This window comes from Tetrahymena thermophila, assembly GCF_000189635.1.
Source record: "Tetrahymena thermophila SB210 genomic scaffold scf_8254527, whole genome shotgun sequence".
Taxonomy (NCBI): domain Eukaryota; phylum Ciliophora; class Oligohymenophorea; order Hymenostomatida; family Tetrahymenidae; genus Tetrahymena; species Tetrahymena thermophila.
Window position 1 is genome coordinate 95,334 of NW_002476301.1, and position 24,133 is coordinate 119,466.

The following is a 24,133-nucleotide window of genomic DNA, read 5'->3' on the forward strand; positions in this document are numbered from 1 at the left end:
ATTAATAAATATTCATATTGTATTGCATTAAGATTAAATTAAAAAAAACTTTAATACAATTATTAATTAAAAGCAAATATATGAATAATTGAACACAACATACATTTTATAAATTTTCAAAAATAACAACTGAAGAAAGAATAATTAATTTAATAAAATTAATATGGACTAATTAGAAAAGAGTAGAAGCAAAATGACATACAAAATTATGAATTCTTCTTAAATAATAAATAAATAAATAAGATTTTATTGATATAAAAGTTGTTAAAATATATTAATTCATAAATTGAAAACTAAGAAACTTTATATTAATTAATTTTAGGTAGTTAAAGATGGATAGAATAGTTTCAAATTTTCATTCTTGTTAACTATGATTTATATCTTATATATACATTTCTTTATTTTTTATTTGATTAAAATTATTTTTTTTTTATTGCAATTTATTAATTATTTCACTAGAGTTAATTTCTTTTTATTCCTTTAGATCTTGAGAAATTATTTAATCTTTTATGTTGTCTTCAATTTAAATGTTAGATAATTTTATAAAATCAGAGTTTTTATTATTTTAATTTATTTGTTTTAGATTTAAAGTCTTATTAATATTTTTATTGCTTTATTCAAAATAAAAATTTTTTTCCAAAAATTTTACAGTGCTTTTATTATGAATGCTTTTTTATTATCTTCTACTCGTTTTGGTTTTAAATCTTGTCAATTATCTTGATAAAGCACTATCGCCCATTACTCTTTCTGAAAATTCTGTTGAACAAGATTTATTTTTAAATTATGTGTTAACGATAATATCAATATTGCTATCTTGGATTAACTAGTCAGCGCTTCTAAAAGAAAATACACTTTAATATAATTTTTTTTTCCCAACTGAATCTTACTTGACAGATTGTTGTTTTTTAAGAGAAGTTTTTATTTATTTTCCTTCTATGTCCTCAAGATCGTTAAATTTTTCTTTATTACTTTCAAGAGCCTTTGAGATTTGATATTATTTGATTATTTCTAAAGAAAATAAACTAAGAGTACTGTTTTTCTATTCTTATTTAAATTTTTTGTAGAATTTAAAATAATCTCTCAATTTTTTCCAATTATTTTTTTTGATAGTATTATGATTTAAATCTTAAACAAAGCTTTTATTTTGATCATTTATTTAACTTTTAACAGAGCTAAATCTTTTAAAGCATTTAGTACTAACTTTCTTCAAAAGGGCAATAATTTTATTTTTAAGATGGATAATTTATTTTCTATTAATTTTGTAAAGCTATTTTGCTACTTAGTAAAAAAAATAGAAGTTAAGCCCTATGATTACCATATACACAAAGAATTAAAAGCCGATATTCCTTATTTGATAAGCAAATACTACTAATGTTAGTGAAATAATATTAATTTGAATAGATGTAAGCTCTAACAGGTTGACATCCAGATTTTTGAAAGGTTTCAGCTTTTAAAATAATTCAAAATAAAGGATAAGGATAAGAATTGAAATCAATCCTTTTGTTTAGATTTCACTTTTCCAAAGCCCTATAAAAGAGTAAATAAACACTTTGAATAAGAGTCTTAATATTTCCCAGTAAAATAAATTTGGCTTAAATTCTTTGTACAAGAACCCATATTTGATTTCAAAGTAACTGCTAGTAAAATGCTTTTTATTAACACAAAGTAAGGTTATCATTAAAATAGGAATCAATACTCCGTAAACTATTAAACCTGGTATAATAATATATTTTATGTATTATATATGAATGTCAGAAAAGCAAATTATTGTCATATCAGCAATCATATACTTATTTTAACCTACAGTTTAGCAAGAAATAGCTAAGATGAGTTGCTAAATAACTTAAGGGACAAGGTAAAGTGCAACAAAAAAACATGATGTATAGAAATAGTATGACTTTATCATCTTTTTTCTAATAACTTCAATGATAGTGAAGCATAACATAATTAAAACATAAAATATGATTGGTTGCAGACTAAAAAATATTGTCTTTATAAATACTAATTTTTCAACAAAAAGTTAACTCAATAAGCAATCAAAACCTGTTTTAATAAGTCTTTTTTATAAACAATAATTTATTATTTTTGATAAAAGTAATAATAATTTAATTAATAAATACCTAAAAGGGGAAACAATCATATTAATTATTTATGTAAGTTATTAGGGTATATCCTAGCTTAGAGAGAAAGCAATTAAATTTATTTATGAGTGATTAATCAGTATTTTGAATAATGAAGATGATGCAGGAGAGTATTGTGAAGCAGTTCCTAATGATAATATACCAAACAATTTTAATACATTTTTTATAATTTTATTTTATGCTTCATTTATAATGCTATAGACAGTTAAGAGAGCCAAAACTAGTCCTCCAGTAATAACAAATCCTACTTTTAAATATATACCCAATTTATCTGAACATAATGAGCATTAATATAAACCATCCTCATAAAAAGTAACATTGCTCATTAATCGCTAAATAGTATTTATAAATAGTGTTAACAAAATATATAATTAAAATTTTTAAAAATGATAAAATTAACAATTCGATTAAATTAATAATTAATTGATTTCGTTGATGACCTATTTATAATTGAATTCATGGTATATTATTTAAAATATGAATGACTTAATCAATTAAAATGAAAATAGTTGAGTTGAAATATAAATTCAATTAAATTACTTGTGTATCACAAGATTGACAAAGTGCCCCAACATGACCGAGTTTACATGGAAAGTATAATTTTTGAAGTGGATCTGTTATGTTTTAATATGTAGAATTTGAGTTAGAAAGGCAATTACTTTAAGAATACAAGCAATAGAATATCTCTTTTTCTTCTCCTTAAATACTTGAATCTTGCCAATACCCATCAATTGTATTGACGATATTCCCTCCTGGACACTGATAAATAATTTTAACTAATGATTTATAAATTTATTTGTATTGAAAATGATAATTACATCAGCTCCCTCAGGACAAGTTAGGCATACATCAGAATTTTTATTTTTACTGTTTTGTCTGCTGTATGAACCCGATGGACACAGCTAACATATTTTTTTTTGAGATAAATATATTTCTCCTGGTGTACAATTTCTGAATTCTACAATTATATTTTTAATATATTCTTTATTGCTGAATGAGGTCACAATTTAATTTTCATCTAAAATAGGAGTTATTATATGTCTTGATGTCAAGCTGAAGGTAGCATTTTAGCCTGGTTAATATATAAAAGATATATTTCCTAAATATAGCTAGCCAGTATTTGGTTCATAATTCTCTAAGGCTATTTTATTGGTATCATATGAAAGAAAAACTTAAGGAATAAGGTCAGTATTTTTTGTATTTAAAAAGACAGTTTAATTGGACAAATCTTTAAATTTTAAAGTTATATTTGATTAAATTTCTACACCAGATATAAAGTTTGAAAAAAAGTTTATGTCTTCTTCAGTTGTATTAGAAACTTAAATCTAGGAAGGAGCAATATTTAAGGGATTTACTTCTGTATTATTTCCCAAAGTATTATTTTAAAAAAGCGCATTTATTACAGAAGGAATATACTTTAAGCAGCTAATAGCAGGAGAATTTTCACTAGCATTATTGTTTATAAATGTAGAATTTAAAATGGCGAATTATAAGCTTACTGTAGTTCCTCTTTGGTTATCTAAATACAAAGCACCACCTTCCATAGCTGTATTTTAAAAAAAATTGCACTGATCAATTACGAGCTGATATTTAAAATTGTATTTAATTATAAATTTATAATTAGATTCAATAATATAATCGTATTATTTTTAAAGAGAATCTTCCATTTCACTATTAATTTCAAGTATTCTTCCTTTATCATTCTGATTACTAATTGTTGCAGCATCTATTTACTAAAAATAAATTGCTCCACCATAATTCTATTTTTTTAAAAATTATTAAAGTTAATAAATTATTTTGTTATTATTTATTTATTTATTGAAAAACTTACTGCATAATTTTTTTCGAAAGTTGATTTTGTAATGAACACTCTCAAATTACTTAAATTAATAATCCCAAAAGAATTGCCATACAAGTGATTGTGATAAAATTAAGAATTAATTATCAAATTACCATATTCTTTTTTCTTGTAATGCTCGCCAGCAAATTAAATAAATGAAAATTCTTAATAAAAATAATCTACACTATTACAATAATTATTTTTGACAGTAACATTATCAAAGTAGAAGTTAGAATTTTGTACACTAATAAATGATTGTGCACAGGGTAACACTTCGTTATTAGAGAAAGTTACATTTTAAAAATGGATAAATTCTCCCATATAGAAATACATATCAGGATTGCAATATCCAAAAACTTATTTAGTAATTTCATCTGAATTCAAGTTTTCTATTGTTACCTAGGTACTTAATCTTTTTGCATTTTAAATAGTTGTATCTGTAAACTAAACAAATACAAGGAATTTCGCTCTTATTATTCCAGAGTGTGTTGACACAGCATTGAGTGTTACATTATGAAAAAAAATTTCAGAATTGTCAAAAATAAATATTAAGTCATAATTGCTAATAGAATCTATTATGACATTTTGAAAAAGAATGATTCCACCTTTTATTTGTATCATACTCTTCTTAACTAATTCCGGGTGTATTTAATTTTTGTCCTCTGTAATCTTAATTTTTAAAAATAATTTTGTAAAAACTATTTATTTTCAATCTTTTTTATAATGTTTTTCAATTAAAAAATAATGTTTTTGAAAGATAAATACTGTTGTATTTTTGAGCGATATTATACAGATTCCCTGTTAGGGGATAGAGATCAGAGTATTATAACTAGAAAAAACATTTTTAATAAAAGTGTCTTAAATAATTATATAGATTCTATCATTACTGTTATCAATAGCTATTATCCCACCTTAATCTTTTGAAATATTATCGAAAACACAACTTTACAAATTTATTGAAATACGTGAACTCTCTATTAAGTAGAAATATAATACTCCGCCATCACCCTCGGAATTTACTTTTTTTAAAGTTACATTTTACATGTATAAATCAATGTCTTGTTGAATAGGCGAGATTAATAACCCACCTTTTGAGCAGCTAAAATCATTAAATATGCTATCTTTGAGTATAAAGGTTTTGGCTATAAACTAAATAAATTTGCTTTCTTACACTAAAAATTGATGAGGCATCAAAACTAGTAATTTAAAATAATAAAATATTTTTATGTTACTACTTTAACTTTAAAGTAATTTACTTGAATGATTTGTTTTCAAAGGAGTATTAGCTATAACATTCTTTATATATATTATTTCTGAATAAAGAAATATGAGTGCTTATATTTTATTTTAAAAGCTATTAGGTTATTTATTTCCTTCCCACTCCTAATTATCATCTGATTCTTAACTCACTATTGAGTTAAACCTTTCATAGAATATATCAACTAAAGAAACAAGAGACTAATCAGAATATACAAAAAATAAAAATTATTGTTATTAGTCTAAATTAATTTGAGTATTATCTAAGACAAACTCAGACTCTTTAAAAGTTATATTAGATATACTAATGAATGCTGGTTAATAAGAGCAAGCAATTGATATCATATTTCTACTTATTATCGCTTAGAAAATTTAAACATTTGAGATTATAACTTGAGCAATTCCTACCTCTTTGTAAAATATTACATTATCTTGTAATATCTCCTAATATAAATTAAACTAATCTAAATATTATGAGCTAGTTTGTATTGAATGAGATTCATAATAACACAAATCATTTTACTTGTTTGTATAGCAAGATGTATAATTCATACAGTCTTCATACGTAAATCCTTTTATTTGATAAGAATACGCAAAGTCTAAATAGTTAGCTTGTTAGAAATCAATTATATTGCTCATTTAAAGTTCAAAATCATTAGAAATCTTAATATCACTGATAAAAGCTTGTTAGCTGTAGATTGTAAATAACGAATGCAATTGGTGAATTAAGGAAATTTTTATTTCACTTATATAAACAATTTTAGCAGCAAGTTTAAAATATTAACCATCTGTATAAGCGTCTTTGCAGATAAAATTTTTTAAAGAAATAATAAGCAATCCTTATAAATCAAAGATATAATATGGTTAGTTATTCATTCTAGTAATATCATAAATAAAAATATTTTCTAAGTACACTGATTTTAAACGATTAAACATGCTTGGTTCTTTAAAATTAATAAAATATCAATAAATAAATTTTTTTTCTTCTAAAAATAATTTACTTATTATCATGACAGGGGCTGTAATTTCGATAATTTAGTCAGATTTAAATGTAAAATTCGCTATCCTAATAATATTATCGAAGCAATAATCTTGCATTTAATTATATTTATATTACCCTGTTAGATCAAAAAGAACCAGATTGTCTGATTATACTTTATAGGAATCAATAAGGGTGTTTTTAATTAATCCTTATTAAAACACAAAGCCTGTTGATTATGAGGTATAGTTGCTTTCATATTCTTAAAATTGTATAGTATTTCCAACCATAATTATATAATCTAATGTTTCATCCTTGAAAAAGAAACCTTCATTCCTAATCATAATGTTAAACTTGTTATTTAACAAAGTAATATTTCTACTCATAAAATCAATGCTATTTTCTATTAATTCAAGTAAAATAAATTTTAAATAATTTGATAATGCATTATAAATTACCTAAATTAGATTCATTTATTTTAATTGATATAAAACATTTCGTGGTCACTTAATCAAATATAGAATTATTTATTTATAGCTCAAGATTGTTTTAATTTAGAAATTAAGTATTTAGAAAGCATTTATCAAAGTAACTATCAACAAAAGTACTATGACCTATGTAGATTTTATTTTTTACAGTCTCTTTTGTACTAGAATACAAATTATATGGTATAAATTATATAAAATCATCCTACTTCAGTATAAGGTTATTAAATGTGCAGTTAATAAATTTTAATTTTTAAATATTAGAAAATATCAGAATTGACCCACTTTCGCAGCCCTAGAAATTAGAAAACTGCACATTTTTAAAGATCAGGCTTTTAAAATTTTTAAGATTTCCTATCATAAGTCTACCTATTTTATTAAAACATTTTTCTTCATTTTTAAAATTTAAATTATTTTAAAAAAACCTTATTTGGATAAGCTAATGGTAATATTTTCAAATCTCACGTTCTCAAAATCAAGAATAGATAAATAGCTGCTAATATTAAATTGAGTTGTTCCATCGCCTTCTCCAATTATTGTAAGATTTGCTTATTGAATCTGCTTTGAGTATGCATTTCTAAGAAAATTATAATTAATTGACGACTAATTTTTAAGTTAGTAATATCCTTATTATATGTGAAGGGTCTAACCAATTTATTGAATATTAAATTGGTGGACTAAATAAAACGAAAATGCATCATTGATTCTGGTTTGCATAAATTGATCTAGCTAAAGTTAAATGCTTAGTTACTAAGTGAAATAGATGACTTCATCTTATAACTTAATTTAGTACTTGCACTATTTTCCTTCTTTAGGGCATTTTACACATTTCTACTCAGGATACACCATTTAATATCCTTCATCACATTTTAAGCATATCTGCCTTGAAGTTAATATCTAAGTACAATAAAATTGATTAGAAACCAAAGCTAAATAAACAAAAGTAAGTTACCGTATCTAGTTAGGGAAGTGCAAAAGATTTCTCATTAAAAAAAGGTCTAAAATTATTAATTAATAAATCCTTCTCAGAAACAGTAAGATCTATTTGATTAATGCCATTATCAATACTTTAACATATCAAACAGCCCACAAAACAATTTAAGCATCTTACCTTTTAGCTTTGATTATTATATTGAACTTTAAATAAAGGGAATATTAGTTATTAAATATTTTAATAATCTGGAATTTTGCTTAGAATATTTAAGAAAAATATATAATTAGAATCAGTGGCCTTCCCCTTCTGTAGGCAATTCAAACATGTATTTAAATTCGTGCTAAGATCCTTTATGCAAGTCAAGCATTAATTTGGACAGTCATCAATACATTCTTAAGCAATATATGTTTAATAGCTTTTCAAAATTGGCTAGTCTAATATAAAATAATTAAATAAACAATATATTAATCTAATACTATTTATCATTAATTACATCCTTTTGCGCACTTCAAACAACTCAAGTAAGAGATTTAAATATTTCTTGTATCCAGAACTTAACCGCAGTAATTTAATAGGCAATTGTCCACAGGTTTCTTCTAAATTTTTGATAATCCTAATTTTATTTTTAAAATGCATTAGAGTTATCTAAAAAATATGCATTATTTCATTATTGTAGAATTATATTAATTTGTTTTGATAATTTTTCTTATTAAAATGGAAATTAAAAATTCAAGAAAATTAAAATGATCATCAATCAACACTAATAATATCAGTATTTTCTCATAAAAATATTTCAAAAAACGGTTTGTTGATTCTGATTTTTAAATTTGTTGTTTTAAGTATGTTTGTTATCAATTACTTCCATAAACATCAATGCACTGATCCTAAAACTCGTAATTTAAGCATTTAAGTGAAAAATTCATAGTTATATCATCAATTAGCTGAGCTTTAAATTAGTTTGTTATTGTATACTGATATAAATTATTTAACTATTTATAACAGAGAGGACAATTATCTTCACATTTAACGCATCTCTAACCATCTTAATGAAAACCGTACCCATCTTAGCATTGTAAACATTACAATCTTTTTTCACTTCCAAACTACATTTTGATTGGATTAAAATAATATACAAATTTATAGGCACAAACTTGACAGTAAGTTTAACATTAATTACATTAATCGTATTAAAATTGCTAGTAAAATCCCATAGAGCATGTAGTACACTTAATTTAGGATATTTAATCTGTTACTGCACTGACATCTATGCAATCAATACAATTATTCACTAATTTAGAACAAGGAGTACATAATTATGTTTTTTTATCTAAAAAATATCCTTTCTAGCATTTTAAACAGCATTAGTTAATAGAACATTCACCTTGTAATAGGCAATTAACATCATTATAAATGGAGCAATATGTACCATGTAAAATTCCTTCTGGAGATACTTATTACATTAATTAATAGCCTTATTAACAACTAGTGCATATAAGCTATCCGTTGTCAAAGCCACATTAATTGCAATAATTTGGACAAGCGTGGAACGAATTATTATAAAAAGTTAGGTATGATCCATCTAGACATTATACTAAGTATTGACTTTATTAATTTATAAAAAGTAGAAATGAAAAAAAATAATATGAATAAATTTTTATTTTCCAAATAATGATTTAAACTTAAATATATACTCTTGTATAATTGCAGATACTTCACAATTTTTAATTAAATAGCACTTGCCTTAGTATAAAAAGTAGCCATATTAGCAGGTGTTACAGTAGCTCTAATTTTAGTTATTTTACTATTATTTAGTAATGCTAAAGTTTAAGCAATTTTAAATAATTTCATTTTCTTATCTTATCAGTTAAGATGAGCAATTCTATAATGCAATAAATATGATTACAGCAAAATATCTAAATATCGCATATCCTATCATAAGTTTTTATAAACTTATTTAAAGTTACTCTATTTTTTACTTCTTTTTAGCTTTACTTGCTGCTTATTTTACTTAATTGAAATTAATATTTAATTAAGAAACAGATATATTAACTAAGAAATCATATAGTTTTTTTGTTATATGCCACTAATAATTCTTTTTTCCTTCAAAACTTTTAACATATATCGCAAATAATGTAAAATTGTGGAAATTATTAATTTGATTGAAATTTACAAATGTATTTAAATAAATTTAAGCACTGAAAAATTAATTATAAAAAACACAAAAACCATATTATTAAAAATTATACTTACAATTTAAAAATACATGCTATTTGTATAAATTATTTTAATATAAAATTTAGTATTTGTTTTCAGCTTATAAAAGCCTCTCCACTGTTTCCTTCATCTTAATTTAAATTCTGTAATTTTTCTTCTTAATAATATTTTTTTTTATTAAAAAATAAAAATATATTAAATTTTTAAAAAAATAATTAATTAAGAATAAAAATAATAAATTTAGAATAAAAATATTACATTCTTCTTGGTTTCTACTATTATACATTGATTTTTATTATTTTCCGGCATTTTCAAGCTAATTGCTAGCTGAAATTTATTTATGAGAGCATATTCCATTAGAGAAATCATAATCTGAATCATCAGAATCAAATTTAATTAGCTCATCATTATCTAAATTTTGTTGCACATTATAAGGCTATTCCACTAGATTATTTTGCTACTCATTTTAATTTTTACTTATTTCTTATAGATCTTATATTTCTCTTTTTTTATCAAAACTAAAATTATTTAAATCTTTAAACTAGCTTAGCTTTTCATTTTCGTTATAATGAATTTCTTGCTTATCTTAATTTTCAAAAATTTAATTATCCCTTTAGAATATATTATTGAGATTACTAATTTTCTATTTTAGTTCTATTTATGAACCAAAGTTTTTAATTTTACTTTTATTTTCAGGTGAAATATTATCAATTTCATTTTATTGATGTTAAACTATGAATCTAGTAGCATCATTTTAATCAAAATCTTGTTATTTCAATGTAAATTACATTGAATCTTAATTGTTATTAAAATGCATTTTTTAGGTAAAAGTATTTCTAACATTAAATTGATTGTTAATCTCATCGTTAAAACTTTACAATTCAATTTCTTTTTCTTTGCTGATAATTGGCAAAAGCTAATGAACAATTTAATTTTCTTATTGAATAAACTTTAAATTTTTTTTACCCTAATCGAAGTTAAGATCATTACTTTAAATTTAGAAAGATTGTAAATTTTCAATCTCAGGGTTTTGTTTTTTTTAAAACGGAGTTTCACTTAAATTTAAGTAATGAGTTTAATTTTAGGAAAAAAAAGTAGGGCTATTTTCATTTTTTAACTTAAAATTATCAGCATAAATCTCATTATTTTTGTAATAATCATCTTTGATAGAATTTGTATTCTTGTAGGCTTAATGAAAATTTATCATATTTTGCTAGAAATCTAGTTATAGCTTGATAATATTCTTACTATCAGTATCTTAATTTGCTTGAAGAAGCGGAGTGATTACTTTTCCTTCTACTATAAAGCTTTCTTACTAATCTGTTTTTATTTTATCAACAGTTGTTAGAAGGAACTTTTACAAATTAACTTTTTATTAAATCAAAGATATCTCATTATTTAAGATTTCATTATTTTACTTTGCTTATATAAATGAAAAAGTTACTTATGGAGAATACATTCCTAAGCTTTTATTCAATTTTTTGAAAAATTGTAAAACAAATATATAAATTCTTAATATTTGCCAATTCTTAGATATCTTTTTTGATTTCATTATTTTATCGTTTGCTTGCTTTTCTTACATTTTTTGAATCTATTCTTTGTTTGCAAATTTTAGGCAAATTAAGAGTTTTATTTTTACAAGGTTTAAGCAATTAACTAATTTTGTTCTGTAAATAGAAATTATTCTGTAGACTATAAATGAAATGAATAGAATATTTTAACCTATGATAAATATGTAGAGTAATATGTTAGTTGTACTATTGCTTATTTACTTAACAACAAGAGCAATAATTATTGAAATAATATTCAAAGTAGTAGATATTTGCTCATATCGATTTAAGAGCTAATTTTTAAATGGCTGTACTCTCTATAAAAGTCCATAGTAAAATATCAGAAGAAGGCAAACAATCATAGCTTTTAATTCTTACTATTCGTCCCAAATACTAACAGATAGAAATATAATTTCTTTACATCCTAAACGCACTATTTCCCAGTAAAAAACTTTACTCTTGTATTCTCTATAAAGAAATCCATATTTCATTTCAAACATATTTTATTCAAATTTATCTCTGTTGAAATGTAAAATGCACACAAATAGCAAAGGAATAAGTAATCCATAAACAACAATACCAGGGACAATTACACTCTTTATATGTTATATATGCTGACTTGAGTAGCATATTTAGCTCACGTCAGCTGCTATATATTTTTAGCTTCCTACTCTTCTGCATGATAATACCAAAGCTAAGTACTGAATAACATTAGGAATACTAAAAAGCGTAATAAAAAAGCAAGCAGTATAAAAATAATACGATTTTATAAATTTCCTTTTTAATGTCTCAACGATAGTAAGAATGAAAAGTAATATGACATAGTAAAGTACTGGCAATAAGCATAATCCAATTGATTTTATGAACACAACTTATAAAGAAAACATATCGCTCAATAAACAATCAAAGCCTGTCTATAAAAACCTATCAAATAAATAGAAACGTTTGAAAAATGTATTTATTTCTCAATATAATAAATTTTACTTAAATGGAGAAATTATTGATAAAAAGATATTATTAAGCTCACTTGGTATTTATAAATCTAGAGTGTAAATAATTAAGTTGATCTGTGCGTAATTAATGATAATCTTAAATAAAGAAGATGCAATTTGATAATATTAAGAATTAATTCCCACCATTAATACACCTATAATTTTTAATGCATTTTTTATAATCTTGTTTTGAATTTCCGAAACTAATGTATAAACAGTTATTAGAGCGATTGATATGCTTATTAAAATGTAAAAACCTAATTTTACATAAATATTTACTATTTCTTAACATTTTTCACACTGATAACCTTATGTTTGATAATACCTTAATCCATTCTTCAAACCCTTAAAATTATATGTATCATTTTTAAAAAAATTTAAATAAAATTACTATAAAAAATAATAAATTTGTTTATTTTTTATAAAAGTTAGAACAAAATCTATAACAAAAAATATTTACAGTCAAATCACACACTTCACAGAGAGCTCCAACATGTCCTTCTATGCATGGAAAGAACTGGCTTTTGTCTTCGTGATTTAAATTTCTTTTAGGTTTAAATTCTCTATTATTTAATAACTCTTGACTAACTTACCCTACACAGTTTGAAGGATTTCTACTACAATATATTATTTCATCTTGCTTAATAGTAGCATCAGACCAATAGCCTTCAAGCAGTAAAATTTAATTACCTCCAAGACACTATTAGTTATATAATCTTTAAATAATTAGCCTATTTAATTTAAAAATATTACATATCCTCCTTGCGGACAATTTGTACATCTAGCGCTTTTAGGATCTTCTAAGCTATATGTGCCAAAAGAACAAGGTGAACATATCTTTTTGTCTTTAAAGTATATTTCTCCTATTTAACAACTTCTAAAATGAGCCTTAATAATTTTTTCATACTTATTAGTTTAAATCTCGAAAATAATATCACCATCTAATCTTACCGGTGTTAAAATATTTGGTGAAGAAAAGATAAAATCAACTACACTCCCAGGAGTGTAAATATATTACTATGGTAATATAGTGATAGTTCCATTTTCAAACGAAAAGGTGTCAATTGCAATTTTTATTTAATCGTAGGTTAAAAAAACTTAAGGTTTTCTAGCTGTTGATATAAGTGAAGGATCATTAAGATAAACCTTCTCACCATTAATATTTTAAAACTCTACTATTAAATTTCCTTAATCAAATAGTTATCCAGAAGTTATGTTTTTTAAATTCAAAACAGCAGAACCATTTTGGTAATAAATATTTAGATTAGAGGGAGCTATGTTAAATGCTGTTATAGCTCTATTTTTTACTGTATTGTTTGATTAAGAGTTATTCTATAAAAAAGGAATAAAAGTGAGGCTTCCTATTCCAGGAGAATTTATTTCTGCAATATTGTGTGAAATATCTGAATTTAAAATAGCTACTGAATTAATTAATAAATCTCTTGAGCTATCATTTATGTCTATGTATATAGCTCCTCCTTATGAAAATGCATAGTTGTCAAGGAATTAGCATCCATCAATAATAAATATAAATTAAAAAGGATATTAAAATATGTTTTAATATCTCTCTTTAAAATCTGGTTAGTCATCTAGTGTAACCCATAATTTATCTGGCTCAAAATTTTGGTAATATGACTCTGAATTATTAGTGGGTAGAAATGTATTGTTTTAAGTGTAATAGATTTCTACAGTTTCATCAAGAGTTCTCAATTTTTATTATTTTCGTTTAGGATTTAAATTTTTTTTGATATTCTAATTATTTTATTATAAGAGTCTATGGTTAGGTGCTTTTTCTGACATACCAGAACCATCATTATTTGTAGTCTGTATGTATAGGCCGCCTCCGTAATCCTTAATATTATATTAATAATTTTATTTTCAAAAAAGAGTATTTTTAAATAATTTTTTACAACAATATTATGTGAGAAAATACTTTCTCTTAAGATTATTTAAGTGTTAAAAACTCTTATACATCCTTTTGATGCTTCTGGAAGTATATTGCCACTGACTGTTGCCTCAATTAGTATATGATGATGCTAATTTTTGAGTGAAACAAAAATTTAATTATAGTATAAGAGACTAATTTGATTCTGCAAGACTCTATTATCGAATGTATTATTAACAAGAGTTATATTTTTTATATTGGATGAGCTTTAGTCAAAATAAATGATATTGTTTGAACAATAATTCAGCTAAATATTTTAAATGGTGACATTTCTCATAATTAAAGGATAACAAAATTTAAATTCTATGAATGATTAGCAGTAGATAAACATTTGCTAAGCAGTGTTAATATGCGTTGGATCACTATTTAAATTTAAAAAAGTGGATTTGCTGTCTTTAAATGTAAACTCAATCATCTATACTTAACTCCTTTAAAATAAGAATAAACCTAAAAGCACTTCTACTTTTTATATGGATACATTGTAAAAAAGAATAACACTTTAATCAAAATTAAATAGAGTTTAGTAGTCATTTAAGTTAAAAATCCTTATGTTTATCAGACGCACTTCAGTATTCTTCAAACAAATCATTTCATTTTTAAAGATAGGAAAAATATGAAAAATCTCATGAATCTTTATTTTTTAGAAAATTTTAAATATTATCTTATTAAAAAAAAAAAATACATTAACATCTTAGAGGAGGACAAAGCTATTCATATTCTTTACTTAAAAAAGAGAGGTTTATGGAGACGAAATGTCTACTAAATCACAATTAATTATATTTAGATTTATTGGATTTTATAAATTATTGATATCAAAAAGTCCAAAACTTGCATTTGATGTTATATTTTTAAAAAATGAATTTTATATGTGTAGATACACACTTGTGCCTATTGAGGAGTAAAAATAGAGCAAACCACCACTCTTACTAACAAATACACTTTCAGTTGTCATATTATAAAAAAAGAAATCTAAATTTTAATTTGATGAAGCTCTTACCACCCCTCCACTTAGGGATGCTATCTTAACAAATTTTGTGTGATTAAAATAAAGTGTTTAACCTACAAAATCTACAAATCTGGGAGCATAATCTAAAACTTTATCTTTTTAAATTAATAATCTGTGAAATTCTAAAATTAAAAAATAATTTTACATTTTTATTGAAGATTTTAATACTTAGAACCACCTTCATTAGCATAGTATGAATGCTTAAGCAAAAAGTGTTAAACTTATATTTGAAGAAAACAGTTTATCAAGAGTTTATTATTTACATTTATTATGTCAACACTATTATCTAAAATATAAATACCTTAAGCTGTTATGTTCTTCATAATTAGTACTGATCTTGCTGAATTTACACTCATAAACAATGATAAATCGTATGAATTTCCAATATTAGAGTTATAGTATATTAGATTATCCAGTTTTATATTTTTAACTTAAATTTTTTATATTCCATTTTAATTATTTTTTATTTATATTAATGAATTTGAAGTAATTCTATTCTCAATTTAAATATTTTAAATAATAACCTGACTTATTAATTCCTCATTTGTATTAAAAGTAAATTCTTCAAAAATAATAGGCAATCTGTTAAATTTTAAGATATCACAAATAGAATAATCCGTTTAATTTTAATTTTAAGCTGGATTTCTATCTGCTTAAAGAGATTTTAAGTCATTTTAATTATATTGGTTATAATTCTCATCTATATCTTCATCAGCTTTATTGTTTTAATCTGAACTAGAATCAGTTTAATCATTCTCGTTATTTTGACTCTGATCAAATTCTTCTTATTAACAAAAGTCTATAACAGTTTAGCCGATAGAATCGCATTTCTTAAGCGGCATACCCTATGTACAAATATCAATTTATATTACACAACTATCATTTATTTTGCATTCATCAAAATCGCAAGATTTATAATCATTAATAATATCAATATTAATTTGGCTTGAATCTTGATAATTGATTAGCTAATTAATAGGGCTAAACTAATCTTCAGAATTAGGAAATTAAATATCAGAAATAAAGAGATTAACACTAAATGAACTAATTAAAAAATAATGTTCGTTTATGAGATTTTTTATTATTATACTGTTAGCAGTAAAATTGTAACATTGAGCTCTAAACACGTCCCCTTAAATGTATGAATCCTATAAAGTAAAATTTTAGACTGTAACTATCAAAGAAGCTTCAATTTCTATCAAAGGGCTACCATTTGTTTAAAGAGAAATTGACTTCATGTAGAAATTGCTTATTTCAAAGTTTTTTCTAAAATTGTTTTAGCTATTTTCTAAATTAAATAAAATCATTAATTAATTAATTTATTTAATAAATTTTACTCAAAATAATTAATGGATATTAAGAAACTATGTTTGCTTAACTCTACAATTAACGTTTCTCAATTTTTTCATTAACTTTTTTATCAGTACCCGAAATAAATTCTGAATGTTTTTCCAAATGTCTAAATTTCAAATTATGTTAGAGTTAAGATTATCCATTATCTTAGAGTCCATAGTTTAATAAATTAAAACTTGGTTTCTGTGGAGATAGCTCATCAGGATCAACAGAAGTAAAATTTATTAATTTTACAGTAATATCTATACATAGATAAATATCAGTGTAATCTCTTGTGCCTGTAAAATCGAAGAGATAAAATTTAGCTTATGGAACTTAAACGCTAGCAATTTTAGTATTTAAAACACTTCCTTAAAAAAATGAAAAAAATGATGTCGCTTAATCATTAATTTTATCAACAGAAATCGAATATATTGTATTATTATTCAAATAAACATAATCAAGGGTTGCATCTTAAAAAAAGCTGTATCCACTAAAAAGATATAAATCAAAAGTGTTGTCTGTAATAGATATTAATCGATCTTTATAACTTAAAGCATCTTTTTCAAAAAAAAATAAACAAATTACTTCCAAAATTAATACAACATTGAAAAAATAACTTACCCATATCTTACAAAGTAGAAACATATAGAAAGCCGCCTATCTTTGATTTTCTAAATGTGTTTTGTTTCATTTCTAAATTTATGTTTAAATGGCTGAAGAATTATGTCTATAGAAAGTATTAAGTAAGAGTGAAATTAGGAGTGAAATAATTTCCAAAAATGCTTATTGTCAAATCATCAAACCCTTCATCATCAATATCACTGAAAGGAGTAGGGTCAATAAGTTAAATGAAATCCGTACTTTAGGCAAAATTTCCATCAAATACGCATTTAGATATCTCTAATTTTGAAAAATTATCAAATAAAACAATAGATCCCATATTTTATTAAGATTAAAAAACAACACCAGAAAAAATAATAGAACTGTTATCCTCAAAAGCTCCTATAACCCAATTTTCTATTTAATTTTATAAAAAAATGATTAGAACATTTTTATATTTTTGATCAATTAATAATTTTACTTTAATTATCAATAGAAATTGTCATGTCTTAAATTTCAATCTAAGTAAAAAATAAAATTGAAAAATTCTAGCTTATTTGTAAAACTGTTTAAGGACCAGCGCCTATTAATTTAAGCTTAGAATTGGCGAATATTTTACCACTTTTCATGTATGATAGATTTAGAGAGTAGCTATCCTTTAAAAAATAAGTTCTCTTACCTAAATTCAAAACTACTTCTATATCTTAAATATCTAGCTGATTCATTTAATAGAAGTGATTTAAATTGAACCAATCCTAACCAAAAACTTAGCTAAGAATTTCGTCAAAGCTCATTTAGTCAAAATCTGAGCTAAATAAATTATATTAAATATTTTATATTGTAAATTTACAAAATTTATTTTCAGAGCATTTTATACATTTCATCTAAGGCACTATTAATTAGTAACCATCTTAGCATTTTATGCAATTTGAGTTAACGATATCTACCTTTTAAAAATAATAAAATATTTTTAATCCTAAAAAATAAATTTAATTGTTTATACAGAGTCTTAAGGAGGAAAAAAAAAGTCATTGGACTTAAAATATTAAGGATAATATTAACTCAACAACTAAACTTGTTGGATGAAGCTTATTTAATCTATACTTGAGGTATAGTGGCCTACTTCTTAATTGTTTTAATAAATTTATGCATTTTAGCACTCATAGCATCCAAATAGGCAGTTTAGACACTTCTTGGATTTTTAATTTTAAAGTAAAAAAAGATAATGGTATGAATTATATTTTATCATGTCTTCATTTCCTAGTAAATTGTTGAGTTCATCTATTGCTTATTAATACTCTAGCTAGTAGTTTCCTTGTTTTTTGCACAAGCTGCATGTTTAAATCTATAAAAAATCATCATAGTTGCATTACTAGCAGTCACTTTAACACCTATCTAAGCAATATTAGTTCTACAAGGTTGATTAAATTTGTACTTTCATTTGCTCTATAAATATATCATTTATAAATTCCAATTTATCGATAATCATAAAAAATTAATTTACTGTCTGAAAAACACTATTTGCATGTAAGTGCATTCTGACTTAAATCAGAGCTTATTTTTTATGCTGCACATAGAGAACATCCAGAAATTTTATTTTTTGTTTAACAAACTTTTAAAAAAAATAAAACAATTCATTTTAAAAAGGCTTATTAATTAAGATAATCTCAAAATTTTTTGTATTTTGATTCAGCAAAAAATGTTTCTTCACAAAATATTTTTCAATTTTAAAAATAAAATGATAAAAAATAAACATCTTCACTTAATTGTAAACTTTAAAAACTAAATAAATAACATAATTTATTTTACTGTTGAATTAATCTATACAGCCTTCTGAGCAAGTTTGGTAGGAGCAAGTCAATTCTACTTAAAGTTTAAGTTAGATTATATCTTCATCTGTAATTGCCTTGAAATTAGTACCAAGAGTATAAACATATTATTTATTTATTAAATAGAAGCATTAATCACATTAATTACACTGTACACAAGTTTTTCCATCATAATGAAATCCATATCCTTTAGGGCATTTCAAACAAATTTCTCTTTCTTCTACACCAATTTAAGAGTTTGATAATATAAAAGGAGCATTATACTAAACTTAACCGAATATACAAAATGAGCAATTGCTAGAACATTATTGGCATACTGATGATTGATTTTTGTCTTATGTTAAATAATAACCCTCATTACAAGAGTTGCATATATATTTTTAATCTAAAACAAGAGAGCAATTTTAACAATTTTCAATTATATCTGAACATTCTATGCACTGATTATAATAATCAGATGGGCTAGTATAGTCTTAAATCTATGTAATAAATCCTGACTAACATTAATCACATTAAATTAATTCAGTCATTTATGAGCTCTATTATTCCTACTATTATGAAGAATATTAATCACCTAAGTTTATAGTATCATTTTTTGGTAGTTTAACTTAAATTGTGCTCGCTTGTATACAAAAGCTTGGAGGAGGATAGCATGATCCATCTTACTTTCGAGCAAATCCTATTTTGCATCCTTTGCATAAAATTTCATTATCTTACTTGAAGCAACTGATACAATTTTTTGGACACTAAAAGAATGACTATGCATAATATCCTAAATATACTCCTTCCTCACATGAAATTATATCATCGCTATTAAAAATAAATTTAAGTAATCGTTTTAAAAAAAAAATCAGAATATACATTTAATTAACTATTGGATTTGTACAATTTGGGATATAAATACACTTTCCTTCATCTAGATAATACCCATTCTAACACAATAGACATTAGTTTGTGGTGCTATTACGCGATGGATTATCTTTTTATCCTATAGATGTTGAATGAGATGAGCTTTCGAAAATCAAGCAATTGTTAACAATATCGAAAGTTTATTTGTTGAAAATTATGAATTAGGTTTGTATAAATGAAAAGAAAACATTTGAAAGTAAAATCAGTTAATAAATAGATATCATTATTCAATCTAAGAGCAATTAACTAGAAATTGTTTTGATTTCACTATATTAAAAATAGACTTTAATGTTTTTTTAATACGATATGATTATTCTTGCTATGATAAATAGTAATATGAATGAATAATTATCAAAAGAAAATAGTAAACTAATAAAAAATAGATCAACTTATGTTTAGTATAAGAGTCATGTAAAAATTTTGCTAAACTCAATATGAGAAAATAAAAAATGCTAATTATTTTTTTTTAATGAAATTATAAAGTGTTTTATTTAAATATTTATTATAAACTTACTTAAAATTTTATGACTAAAATTAATTAATTTACCCAATTTTTGGTAAATTTATATAATTGCATCAACAATATTTTATTATTTCATAGTCTGACATCAAAATATTTACTGTGTAATTTAATGACTATTTGGACAGAAATAAAATCGAGCAATTACAAAATTAAATATTACTACTTACTTTTTCTAAAAACAATAGATAAAAAGATATCTTTTATAGAACATATTAACTGAATCGAAACTAAATTATTCAAATATATGTAAGTTGATATATATTATTTATTAACAAAGATACTTAGCTAGGTTAAAAAGGAAATTTCTATCAAATTAAAATTTTATAGACATATAATAATTTAACTAGCACCACAAATTTTGCGAAAGCAAAAAAATATTAGGCATCTTATCAATTTTTTAATAGTGCCCACCATAAAAAATTTTTTTATTTAATATAATTTACAAAATTTTGTTTAAAATTCTTTTTTTACACTTTACTCTAAAAACAAAGCTCTTCTAAGTAACAAAAAATTTTTAATTTAATACTTGCAAGTAATTTTTCACAAAAATAACTATGCTAATAGATAATAAATTTACTATTTTTAAAATAAAATTTTATATTTTTGTTGTGTCAATTATTGAAAATAGAATCAGCTGCTAATGTTAATTCTAAAATTAAAAATTAATTTAAAAAAGTATGTTTTCATATTATTGTAGAAAGTATTTGAATTATTATATAAAAATACTACTTGATTTATTAGATTTTCCTACTAAAGCTTTATAAAAGTGCATTACACTTTCGTTTGACGCAAAATAAAATTAAAATTGACGATATTACTTGTCTGGAAATTGATTTTGTTGCTAGAAAATCAACTAAATTAATATTTTTTAAAACAGCTTGAAATTACAAATTCATCCTTAGTAATTTTCAATAAAATAAAAATCCTTGAAAAGCAAAAATTTAAAGAAAGAATTCAATAAGGTTTTACTTAACAACTTTCAAAAATGAAAATAGTATTTTTTTGAATTTATAAATTAGCAAAATTTTGATATAATTAGATTTATTTTAGTAATTAAAGGATGTAAACCTTAGAATACAAAATAGATTTTGTAAATTTTCGAGGTGGAAAAACTACTTATTATCAGATAGAGTTTAAATTTAAAGGTAGTAATATAAACATTATTTCTTACATTTTTAATAGAGTGTGTCACGTCTATGTTCAAAGTTAAAATAACGTTATCTTGAGTATTAAGTAGAAATATTCAAAACCAGATGCATATATAGTATATTGTAAGTGATATATCTCAATTTTAATAGAAAAAAAGTGACCCCACCTAACAATCTAAAATTTTAGAATCTCTTAGAAATAAATACCAAAGTAAAAATTTTTTGGTGAGCATATTTTAGTTCAATTAAATAATTTAAAAATAAAAAATAAACATTGTTCAAAAACAAAATAAATAAATAAACAATTTAAGATTTAAGAAAGAAGATTTGAATAAAATTTGTTTTAGTTGATTGGTATACTTTTAAAAAAAGGATGATAGCATTTATTTAGCAATGGAAACAGAATTATGATACTAAAGAACTTTTTAATAGATAAGTTAAAGTCTTCATCATATTATTTTTAGGATATTCCTCACTCCATTGTAATTTTTATATTATTTTTCAATTTCTTAGTACCAAGCTAGCTTTTTTTCTGTTTTCTCATAGAAAAATTACAAGCTTTTATTTAAAAAAATTGCTAAGTTTATATTTATTGTATGTAGGCATGAGGACAGGTTGGAGTTTTACATAAAAATATATATAAGATGACCTCCCTGAAATAACAGACAAAGATATTGGATATATGGATACAGCATTTTTATTATTTTTAGGTATTGGACTTTACTTCTGCGGAAATAAATGTAATTTATTCATTTTATCATTTTTAAAGCAGACAGAGCAAATCTGTCTGAAAACATTAAAATGTAGCAAATTATTTTAAGGAACTAGTTAATATTAAGAGTTCTCAAGGCAATAGCCATAAAATAAAAGAAATTATAAGTATGCATTAAAAACTAAATTCATTTTTTAATTTTTAACAATAAAGCTGATCACTTTAATCCAAAGAATTTTTTACTCGCAGGAATGGTTATTTCTGCAAGTTGCTTAGCAGGGATAGGAATTTTAAGAGTATTTTTTATTACTGAGGTATATATTTATGTTATACTCTAAGCTTTTAATGGACTATTTGAATCTGCTTGTCTTCCTGGGTATATGAGAATGCTCGGAAATTGGTATTCCTCAGAAAATAGAGGTACAAAAACTAAATAAAGAAATAATAAATATATTTTTAAATTTATTCTACTAATAGTTTAAATAAGTAGATTCAAATGTATTCATACTTTCTTTAAATTCAAAATAATGATATATTTCTCTAGTTTTGTTCTTAAATTAATGATTATTTTTTTAAATATAGGAATACTTCTAGGTATTTGGAGCGGTTGCAGAAGCTTTGGTGATACTTTTGGTTTATTAATTGGAGATTTAGCAATTTTAAGATTACACTTTTCGTGGTATTGGTCTCTTGTAGTCTTTGGAAGTATTTGCCTCTTTATGGCTTATATTATTTATGAATTTACATCTGAGAGTCCCTCTTCTACAGGTTTAGCGACTATTGAGGAAGATGAACTTGAGGAGAGCTCAGCTATAAATCCTAGTTTTATTAGAAGACCTCTCCAATATGTTTCTAAAACTGAATCCTAAGAAGTGCAGTTAACTAATATGGATGCAGATGATTTAGAGAGACTACGTGAAAAATTATAGTTAAAGTATGGTAGCTCAGGCATTATAAACCCAACAAGAGTAAAAGAAGAATACAAAGGAATTACAGTCTATGAAGCCCTTTAAATACCTGGTGTTATTTGGTATACTATAGATTTTATGTGCTTAAAAGGTTTGAATTATGGTATTTTATTTTGGTTCCCAAAGTTTTTGCAACAAAACCACTTGGAAAGCAACAGTTCTGGAATAAGCATTATGTGGAGCTTTGGAGTCTTAATAGGAGGTATAGTTAGTGGATATGTAGGTGATAGATTACACAAAAGAAGAGGAATTTTGATGCCTCCCAGTCTCATACTTTTAGCTTTATCTCTATTCTATTTTCACACTTTAAATTCTAAAGAAGATTCCTTGGTAAATTTCTACATCACAAGTTTGTTAATTGGTATCTTTTTAGGTGGACCATATAATGTGCAGCATGGGCCATTAATCATAGATTTAGGGAAACATTAAGTATTAAAAGGAAATTAATAAGCAATAGGAACAGTTACTGGAATTATTGAAGGAGCTGGTAGTTTAGCATCTTCTATCATTTAGCTTTTAATCCCAATTTTTGGTTAGGAAAACATATTCCTTTTATTCATTGTAATTACTTTGATTGCTATTGTTTTCATTATGCCTGTAGCTATAGAAGACTATAAATATTTATTAACAAAGCCTAGTTTTTTTAAGAAATCTAAGCCTAATTTAACTATGAACCACGAACTGAAAGATCTAAGCACAAAATTAATAGCTGATTGAATTTTTTAAATTAATTTCAACAACTGTAAAAAGTAAAAATTTTCAATAT

At 23.7% G+C, this 24,133-nt stretch overlaps 2 protein-coding genes across 2 annotated transcripts; one reads left to right on the forward strand and one right to left on the reverse strand. All coding sequences in view use genetic code 6, as the record gives it.

The window, feature by feature from the left end:
- Positions 1-355: 355 nt before the first annotated feature.
- Positions 356-20,240, reverse strand: TTHERM_00486040 (transmembrane protein, putative; the record flags this gene model as incomplete). Its single annotated transcript, XM_001032817.2, has 30 exons — positions 356-2,057; positions 2,121-2,473; positions 2,682-2,900; positions 2,960-3,901; positions 3,973-4,650; positions 4,747-5,177; positions 5,238-6,182; positions 6,240-6,620; positions 6,676-7,071; positions 7,128-7,599; positions 7,655-8,070; positions 8,130-8,249; positions 8,496-9,238; positions 9,328-9,565; positions 10,127-11,218; positions 11,431-11,517; positions 11,573-12,324; positions 12,385-12,737; positions 12,853-13,092; positions 13,146-14,243; positions 14,303-14,968; positions 15,020-15,438; positions 15,489-16,631; positions 16,681-17,235; positions 17,300-17,695; positions 17,760-18,225; positions 18,282-18,724; positions 18,783-18,890; positions 19,088-19,917; positions 19,969-20,240. The coding sequence occupies 30 exons, from the start codon at positions 20,238-20,240 to the stop codon at positions 356-358; spliced, it is 16,956 nt and encodes a 5,651-aa protein (XP_001032817.2).
- A 1,820-nt stretch (positions 20,241-22,060) lies between these two features.
- Positions 22,061-24,084, forward strand: TTHERM_00486050 (MFS transporter; the record flags this gene model as incomplete). Its single annotated transcript, XM_001032818.3, has 4 exons — positions 22,061-22,169; positions 22,290-22,427; positions 22,613-22,819; positions 22,982-24,084. 4 exons carry the CDS (start codon positions 22,061-22,063, stop codon positions 24,082-24,084), a joined length of 1,557 nt encoding a protein of 518 aa, XP_001032818.2.
- Between the last annotated feature and the right edge of the window lie 49 nt (positions 24,085-24,133).